This window comes from Poecilia mexicana, unplaced genomic scaffold (genome assembly GCF_051168715.1).
Source record: "Poecilia mexicana isolate PSO_F unplaced genomic scaffold, ASM5116871v1 scaffold_8, whole genome shotgun sequence".
Taxonomy (NCBI): domain Eukaryota; kingdom Metazoa; phylum Chordata; class Actinopteri; order Cyprinodontiformes; family Poeciliidae; genus Poecilia; species Poecilia mexicana.
Genome location: NW_028263377.1, coordinates 27,668,937 through 27,678,353, shown reverse-complemented (window position 1 = coordinate 27,678,353; position 9,417 = coordinate 27,668,937). Strand labels below are relative to the sequence as shown.

At 44.6% G+C, this 9,417-nt stretch overlaps 1 protein-coding gene across 1 annotated transcript; it reads right to left on the bottom strand.

The window, feature by feature from the left end:
- Positions 1-2,928: 2,928 nt before the first annotated feature.
- Positions 2,929-5,217, bottom strand: LOC106910631 (keratin, type I cytoskeletal 13-like). The gene is made up of 7 exons (XM_014977307.2): positions 4,750-5,217; positions 4,552-4,634; positions 4,277-4,433; positions 4,042-4,203; positions 3,799-3,924; positions 3,499-3,722; positions 2,929-3,093 (listed from the first exon to the last, which is right to left on the bottom strand). Exons 1-7 carry the CDS (start codon positions 5,155-5,157, stop codon positions 2,958-2,960), a joined length of 1,296 nt encoding a protein of 431 aa, XP_014832793.2. The 5' UTR covers positions 5,158-5,217; the 3' UTR covers positions 2,929-2,957.
- Between the last annotated feature and the right edge of the window lie 4,200 nt (positions 5,218-9,417).

Below are 9,417 nucleotides of genomic sequence, written 5' to 3'. Positions count from 1 at the left end.
ACGGACCGAAGGAAACGGCCAGTGGAACCAGTATGGAAAATTCTGCAGCCAGTTCCTGGTTCTGACACCTGAGAACAGATCAAGTTTCTCACCTCTGGTCCAATAATGCAGGAGGATTTACTCGTTTATTTGGAAATCTGTTGCTGCTTCTTCTTTAGCAGTTTTAGTTTTATTCATGACTTCCAGGTTGAAAACGGGTCGTCTGAGCCAGAACCAACACCAGAACCACACATGCACAGGGACAAGTCCTGCCAGCTGGATCCTTCTGGTTTTAAGGTAGCAGTGGTGCTAATGTCAGCCTACAAATACATGGAACTGCATTTTAATGTGAGAGGAAATTGTTCATTTTCAGAACTATTTATCACCTGAGAACAGAAACGGTTTCAGTGAGCAGGTAGGAAACGGCTGGCTGCTTTGGGGTTATTATGAACTTTAGCTTCTCAGCTCTGCTGCCAGTTTCAGTTTGATGAACTCTGAAAACAAGAAGCTTTTCCATTCAGCAGAGTTCCTGTTCTTGTGTTGTTGGGTTTGGATGAAAACAGACTTTAGACCAGGGGTGCAGCTCCGGGCCTCGGCGTCCTGCAGCCTTTAGACGTGTCCCTGCTTCAACACACCTGAGTCCAATGATGAGATCATCTGGAGAACTTGTCTGCACCGAGGAGGTGATTCAACTATTTGACTGAATCGTGTTGAACCTGAGAGACACCAAAGAGTCGGAGGACAGGAGTTGGACCCAGTTGTCCTGAGTTTATCCTGATGGGAATTCTGGGAGATTCTCTTACTTCCCATCCAGAACTTATCTGGTAGATCAAAATGGATCTTCAGTCTCCTCCTCCTGACACCTGGGAGTCAAACAGACTCATTTTAGATCTAATTAGGTCTTACAGAGAATGACCTTCAGATGAATCATCCCTGAAAACGATGTTTGACTGAGACACTTCGGGATCTTGCTGCTCCGTCACTCTGCTGGTTTCCTGCTGCGTGAAGTTTTAATTTTCAGCTGAATTAAAGCTGAACTTCAGGTTTCCACCAGGTGGGGTCAGGATTGCTCTGCTTCATGGACGGACTTCAGATCCGACTGAAGCCGGTCCGTTTTACGAGCTGCTGGGCTCAGAGAGATGGAGGTTTCCTCTGAGAGCCGCCGTCCCGACAGGACGGTCCGGTTCAGGAGAACCTGTTTGGAGAACAAACCACAGGCTGGCAGACAGAACCGGGCCGGGTCGGCGTCGCCGACATGTTCTTCTCATAAAGCACATTCCAGCTGGATGACTTCACAAATTCACTCCTCACTGTGAATAAACGCTGAAGACTTAAACTGGAGTTCTGGGTCCGGTTCTGACCCAACGTCCAGCAGGTCAGAAACCCAGCAGCTCCATCTTAAACTCCACAGGCCTCAGTTATCAAGCTAAAGGTCAAAGGTCAGGATGATTAGAGAAACACTGAACAGAGAGGGATGTTTTCTGGCCGAAGGACCTGGATCCAAACTGGATCACCAGCAGAACAATGAACCCAAACAGCAGCAGATGTGCCACAGAGCGGCTGATAAAGAACAGAACCAAGGTGCTGAAAGGGTCTAGTAAAAGTCCAGACCTCAAGCTGATTGCTGTAGTGGGACCTTTGGAGAGCTGAGCAGAACCTCAATGACCCAAAGCCATGAAGGCGGTTCTACAGGTTCTGCTGCAGCTGATTGTGGAACCAGGTGTGTTTTCCACTGGATGTTCGTTTAAATCCCCGTCTGCTGGTTTTCTACGCTTCTGTTCTCCATATGCTGATCATTCTCATCCTCAGTCTGACCCATTTGGCCTGCAGGACCAAAACTATGATGATCTGAAGACTTCCTGTGGCCGACAGGAAATGGCAGACAGGCCGTCAGTGCTCTGATCTTCTGGCTAATTTATCTAATAGAGCAAAGAAAATGGCTCCCTGTCTGAAGGCGTCTTCCACAGGTGTTCCTCAGGGTTGCATTTTATTACTGTCACCATGACGATGGATGATGTCCTGATGTCGTCCTGCTTCTTCTGCTCATCTTGTCTGAAATAAAAGTTTCTCCAGTTATTCCAAGCAGACGGGCAGTAATCTGACATGAAACCGACAGATTTCTCTGGTTTCACTTTAATCTGTAAAATCTGACGCCGACACGAAGCGCTTTGGATATTAGTGTATTTGACTTCACATCAGCATATTTGATCTTGTTGATCTTCATGGATGTTTGCAGGAGTCCATTGTCTCTTAATTTCAGAATATTGTTGTTTTATCTGATATTTCTGGAATATCTCTTTGGTTGAATCCTGGTAAAATTCTTACCAAACATCTTTAGACATTAATCTGATTTTATATTAAACTTAAACCTGCTGGTCTCCTTTTGGAAGCTGCTGATGATTTAAATTGTTGACAATAAAAAAAGTAAAAAAGAAAAAACTGAATTATTCTAGCTTTATTTTACTCAATATTAAAACATGCTTCATCTTATGAATTAGAAACAGTAATTGTTTGATTTGGTACTTTTAAAACTGAAGTTGAATATTCTTTTTCTACATTATATGTTTTATGGATTTGTTAACTACAGGCAGGTTTGGTCTGAAGAAACTCATTAATACAAGTTTTCATATTTCAGGTTTTCTTCTAATAAGCTCTTAAATCTGCCATCATTTATTCCATAAATTGTGTGATTTTATTTTAATTAAATGTCAACACAATAAATCTCAAAGGGAAAAATGAAAAATAATTTACCTTTTTTTATTAAGGTTTAGCTCCTTTAAAACTTTAAAACTTATTTGATCATTAATAAAATCACGTTTATTTTTCCTACAATGAAAAAGATCCTGATTCTTCCCCTGGTGGTGCTCAGAGGAATTACAGACACAACAAGCTGGATTTTTTAAAAGTATTTTATTTTTAAAGCGCATCAGCAGGTTTTAGTTGTTTCCATTTCTGCAGCAGGGGGCGCTGTCTCCGGCTCACTGGGCATCCTGTGTGGAGGTGCTCACCACCTTTCCGTCCACCAACACCTCCTCTACAACGACGTACCTGGTTTTGGTGGTGGTGGAGGTGGTGGAGGAGGAGGAGGAGGAGGAGGCCTTGGAGGAGGAGATGCTGTAAATGAAACAAGAAACAAGTTTTATTGATGCATCAAGCACAGAGAAATATATTTAATGTTTACATTTATTTTTAAATTAAATTTGGTTTTACAAATATTCGATCCAAAAAATTCAAAACAATGTAGCAATGCTTTAATTTAGGAAGTGAGCTCAGATTGTGTTTTAGGAGAGAATCTGGTTAGTGATTCCAGTTCAGTTCATTTATGCAGATGACATGCTGGTATTTCTCTGTGTTCTTTAGGTTGTTTATGAAGTAAATGTGAATTTATGTCCTCCTGATTCTCCAGAATCTTCTGGAAGAAATCTGCATTTATCTGGCTTTCAGAACCGTCTGATCAGATTTTACTGATCATTTCCTGACAGTTATTGGAGGATCGTTCTCCAGGTGAACATGTCTCACCTGCCGCCTCCCTCTCCGTCCAGCAGGCGGCGGTATTCTGCGATCTCCATCTCCAGTCGGGTCTTCATGTCCAGCAGCATCTGGTACTCCTGTCTCTGCCTCTCCAGATCGGCCCTCAGCTGCATCAGCTGCTCCTCCAGAGACGACACCTGGTTCTGGAAGCCCGCCAGCCGCAAGGCGTAGCGGTTCTGAGTTTCTGCCAGCGTGCCTTCCAGACCGGCTTTCTGTTGGGGACAGAAGGGAGACGGTTGAGTTGATGTTTGTCTTGGATGGATCATACATGCCGGTTGCTGCACCCACCATGCTGAGTTGTGACTGCAGCTCGATCTCCAGGGCCTGCAGCGTCCGTTTGAGCTCTGTGAGCTCTGACTTGGATACCTGGATCGTTTCTGTGTTGACAGCGACTTCTTTGTTCAGCCCTTCTGTCTGTATGGAGGAAAAACATCAAGAACAAAGTAGAGTCAGCCTCATGGTGGCGCTACTTGCAGAGTCAGAGAATCTCAGAAGAGGAATGCCTGTTGAGATGAGCACCGGACTCCTCACCTTGTTCTGGAACCAGGCCTCCAGCTCTTTGCGGTTCTTGGCGGCGACCGACTCGTAGTGCTCCCTCATCTCCTCCATGATCTTGTTCAGGTCTTGTCCTGGAGCTGCTTCCACCTCCACATTCACCTGGCCGCTCATCTGCGTTTTCGTGGCCATCAGCTCCTGCAGACACCATTTACAGCTGCATGAAGCTGTCCAGAGTCGCTCTGACTCCGCTCCATCAAAGCCCCCTCACCTCCTCATGGTTCTTCTTCAGGAAGATCAGCTCCTCCCTTAGGCCTTCGATCTGCAACTCCAGGTCAGACCTGGCCAGGGTCAGCTCGTCCAGGAGCCTCTTCAGCCCGGCGATGTCGGCCTCCACCGACTGACGCATGGACAGCTCGTTCTCATACCTGGACGGGACGTTAAGACAGAGTGTTTCTGGACCGGTTTGTAGTGAAAGGAAGCAGGAACAGGTGTGATGCTGGAGGTCTGGTTAGAGCAGTTTTAGCCTGAACTCGGTGGACTTACTTCATCCTGAAGTCATCAGCAGCCAGCTTGGCGTTGTCGATGGCGAGGTAGATTCCACCGTTGTCTACAGTGGCTCTCTGGATCTGAGGGATAAGAAGGTCCAGTTACACAAGGTTTTAACCCCAAATCAGATGAAGAGCTTTATCTGAACTTCTTCACCTGGAGACGGTTGGTTAGTTGCAGCATCACTCATCCTACCTTTCCCTGCAGATCTGCGATGGTGGCATAGTAGGCGCTGTAGTCTCTGGCGGACGGTGAGGCCTTCTTGTCCAGGAACTCCCTGATCTTCTTCTCCAGCTCGGCGTTGGCCGCCTCCAGGCTGCGGACCTTCTCCAGGTAGGAGGCCAGCCGGTCGTTCAGGTTCTGCATGGTGGCCTTCTCGTTGGCAGAGATGTTCATGCTATCACCACCGCCTGCTCCGCCACCGGCGCCGCCACTGAAGCTAAAGCTGTAGCTGGAGGCTCCGCCACCACCGGCACCACCGGCACCGCCGCGGCCGCCGCTGTACATGGACATGGCAGAGGAGCCGGAGGACATCCTGAGGCCGCCACCGTACCCGCCGCCGGACATGAAACCACCCAGGGATCTGGAGGAAAAGCTATTCATGGTGATGGATGTTCAGGAGGTGCTGGAGCCTCAGCTGCAGAGGAGAGAGTGGAGATGAGAGAGAGCAGCAGGGTTTTATAGTCTAGATGCCTTCCAGAGGAGGAGGAGGAGGAGGATGGAGAGCTGGAGTCAAACAGGGAGGAGACACCTGTCCTTTAGGTGTGTCTGAGACACGCAGGAGCCAACAATTATCAGAATCAGAACATGCCAACTTTCATTTCACATGAAAGGCAAGGGCCAGTTCAGACATGGAAAACATTAACCTCAAACCACTCCAGGAATGACGAGGTGCAGCTCGAAAGAAAGGAGTGACCCGTGTGCCAGAGTGATTTAAAGATAAACCCTCTGGTTGGGCCACTTCTGTCAGCATTAATCCTCCGTAAACAGCACAGCTGGATGATCTCCTGTCAGGCAGAAACAAAGGACCAGAGACTGTGAGGGATTATTCCGCTCCACAGAGCCGCTCAGTTTCTGAAAGTAAAGTGGTTTGGTGTTGGTCCAGGTGGGACAGGTGCAGCTTTAAAAGATGTTCCGATCTGTCAGTTCTGCTGCTTTTATCTACGCCTTCATAAAGCGCCATTTCAAAAGTTACAGTCAAAAACTGACAGCAAAAATTTGTGTTATTCAGTCTGTTGTAGGAGAAAAAATGGGGGCTTAGTTTTCATTGTCGTGTTTTGACCCAGGTGGGAAAATAAATGCAGGTTAACATATGAAGTAAATCTGAGCAACTCAGTATGAGCAGGAAATAAAACTGTTCAGTTTGTCCTTCTGTCCAGGAGAGGACTGACCGTCTGGACCGACACATACAGATGGGACAGCTTAAATTAACAAAAAAATTATTAACCACGATTGGTTGATTTTAGTGAGAGCCTTTGGGCTTATCCAATGAAATCCTTCAGTCCTCCTTGGCCTGCCCCTCCCTCTCCTCCAAGGTTATAGATGGCACCATTTCAGCTAATTGGAGTCGGAGAGAAGAGATCGGCTGCTGGACGGCGGGTCAGAAGAGCTGCAAAAGCAAAAGCTAAAAAGCTTCTAAATCCTTCAGAAAAATGTGTCAAACTGACAGATATTTTAATTTCCACCTGTTTTCACCACTTTATTAATTCATTCAGTCGTAAATGTTGGAGTTTCAACCTAAATATTTAGGTTGCTAAAATATTTAGCTTAGAGCTAAAGTCTTAGCATCCAACTAAATAATTTGGAGCTGAATATGTAGTTTGCTGAGCAAATATTAAATAACTCAGAACTAAATATTTAGTTATAAAGGAATGAATAACATGGTGAAAATATGAGCCATTTGTTGCTAATCAGTGTCCCGACTTTAACGATTTACCTTTATGATCTCTTTGCTATCAGTAGCTGCAGGCTGCTTCCAGTGAGATTTAAAGCTTTGTTAGTTTAAACTGTGATCCACCTTAACTCGGCTTCAGTCAAGCTGCTGATCCACACAGAGAAAACAGAGTTCATCTTAAATCCTCTAATGCAGAATAATCCATAAAACATCAGCCACATGCAGAACGCCTTCCTGGTTCTGGGCGTTACTCTGGCTTCCAGTTCCAGTCGACATGTGAGACAAACAGCAACAAACTGGAAGGTCATCCATCATTCTGCCGCCCAGCATGGTGGTGGAGGGGTGATGATGTGGGCTGTAGAAGCTGCTGGATCATTCTTCATGAAGTTGAATGACGGATCGTTTTTTCTGTCTGAATGCTTTCCAGGCGATAATTTAAGATGTTCTTCCTTCAGGATAAATGTAATCATTGGTAATTAGTCGGATCATCCAAACAGCCTGTAGAAGAAGATTTCACTACCCAGTGGAGCTTTAATGGACATGGATCTGTTAATGATCCAATAATCAGGTAATGATCCACAGCTCCTCCAGTTTCAGGCCTAAAACATTAAGAACTGCCAGATTTAATGAATTTGGCAGCAGTCAGATGTTTCTGTCAGAACTTGTTCCCACACAGATCAACCGAGTCGCCGCTCTCCCTGCTCTTTTAATGATTTCTTCATAAATGTTTTTCAGCGGTTTGGGTGTAACTGAATATGTTCCCATCATCTGAAGTGGTGCTCCCAGCCTGCAGGGAAAACTGCCTGGAACACGGAAAACACCCGGGTTTTGGACTTGGAGCGCCACGGTTTACCTGAGCTGATGAGTCCCTGAACGTTCAGGATCCTCAGGAAGACCAAGTCAGGAAGGATACACAAGGTTTTCTGCTTCCTTTCAGATTTTTCATCAAATTTAGAGATAAAACAGGAAGTAGTTCCACATGTCTGTAAACTGAAAACATTTGCTTAGGTCAATATTTAAAGGGATTGTTTCCAGAGTGGGAGAAACATTGATATAAGCTGTTTGCCTCCCGATGGAGCAGGTGGTGTAGTTCTGGTCCGACAGAGTCTACCGGACCAGAGCTACACCACCTGCTCCATCTCCAGCTGCTGCGGTTCTCTCTCTCTCCTGAGTCAAACCAACCTGTTCCCCTCCTGGCCTGTGGGGGCGCTGCACTAAGAACCACTGAAGGAAACGACACAAAAACCCTCTGAAGACACTGAGAGCAACTTCCTTCTTCACCAGATGGAAACAAGATGGAGGCGTCAGGTTTTAGCGGTTGGAGGATTTCTTTTTAGTCTTTGGCTAAAGACCAGGAGCCATTTCTGCTGCTAGCACTAGGCTAGCACGTTAGCTTAGGTTATATTTAACCAGAATGCCCAGCGCTTCTGTCTGCAAATGATTTATGAACTTTCAGAGATTTAAAACAGATTCTTACCCGCTGCTTCTGGATCTCATGCTCTGCGTGTAAAACACAAAATCTCACTGTTACTGTAATAAATCCACCAGTTTTTTCCTCGAAACCTCAGTCAGCCTGAAACAACACGATTCCTGTTGGCTTTAGCTTCAGCTTCTCAAAACTAATTTCAACTTAGTTTTTCTATTTAAGTTGCTCACCGACTTAAATAGAAAGTTTTGCCTTATTAGCTAGTTTTTATTCATATATTTTTTATTTCAGCAAGTTTTTTCCGTCTTATATCATTGTCTTTGTACTTGTATGCAAACGGAGGGCTTTGTATTGAGTTTCATTCATTTTAGTAACTGTATTTATCCCTGATCCAGACATTTTGGCTAACCAGAACCAGAACCAGAACTTGACTCACACCACACCTCTAAACTTAACTAATAGAAGTGACGACCAGGAGAAGGTCCTCACATTCCACATGTGGCCTCCCTTTGTTGGTGAATATGGTGAAAGAGGTCCTCCATATGCAGTATAAACAAGAACATGCACGCACACACACACACACACACACACACACACACACACACACACACACACACACACACACCCACACACACACACACATTGCAGGAGTCAAAGTTAATCTTTTATCTTGTTGTTGGAGTGCAGTGCCGGACTCTGGTTCCTGAGTGGCTGATGAGCTTGGATCCAGCAGAACCGGTTTCTGTGAAACTGATCGGTTTTATCTTTCCTGCCTGGTTCAGAGTCTTGACAGCAGCTCATTAAACCCAAACCATGTTCGGATCATGTTTCTCTCAAACTTTCTACTCTTTAGTGATTTACTTTGCTGCTTCTTGGATTCAAGTTTCTGCAGCAGAAAATTCACAAGAAGGAAAAAGCAGCTTTTTTTTCTTCATGAATTTAATTTGCTTTATGAAAATCTCTGATTGGTTCCAAACTGAATAACCTGGAGGAATTCAGGTGAACAGGCAGGCAAGACGGAGCATGTAGATTTACACAATGTTAAACATAAAAACAAAAACATTAAAATAAGAAGTTGGCAGATTAACGGCACCAGAAAATACTTATGCAGTTATTAAAAATACTCAGATTAAAACATGATATGCAATCCAAGTTAAGATAAGATGTTCTTTAAAGTTAACTGAAATTAAAACTAAAAAATATTTAGATAATTTTTTGCTCTTCATATTTTCTTAACAACAAAACACTGATAATTATTGGTGGGATTTGGTTAAAACTTTACATTATTATGTCATATGTGATCATATAAGGTTTATATTATGGAGATGAGAGGAAACCAATTAAAACCTGAACTGAGCCGGAATCCAACGCAGATTAAACTGAAATAAAAATCATAAAATCAGAGAGAAACGGAGTCGGCGCTCGCTCCTGTTTTATGATTTCTCATGTGCATGCAGGAGTTTTACATTCTGAACAAGTCTGAACAGACGCAGCAGTGCAGCTGTGACTGGACGGGAGCCTGCAGGCGGCAGGGAGGAACCAC

Coding starts and splice junctions, on each gene's coding strand:
- LOC106910631 (XM_014977307.2), bottom strand. CDS start 5,157: ATGAATAGCTTTTCCTCCAGATCCCTGGGTGGTTTCATGTCCGGCGGC. Junction 4,434..4,551: donor GCTGATGACTTCAGGATGAA/GTAAGTCCACCG, acceptor CGTCCCGTCCAG/GTATGAGAACGAGCTGTCCA. Junction 4,204..4,276: donor TGAAGAAGAACCATGAGGAG/GTGAGGGGGCTT, acceptor TGGTGTCTGCAG/GAGCTGATGGCCACGAAAAC.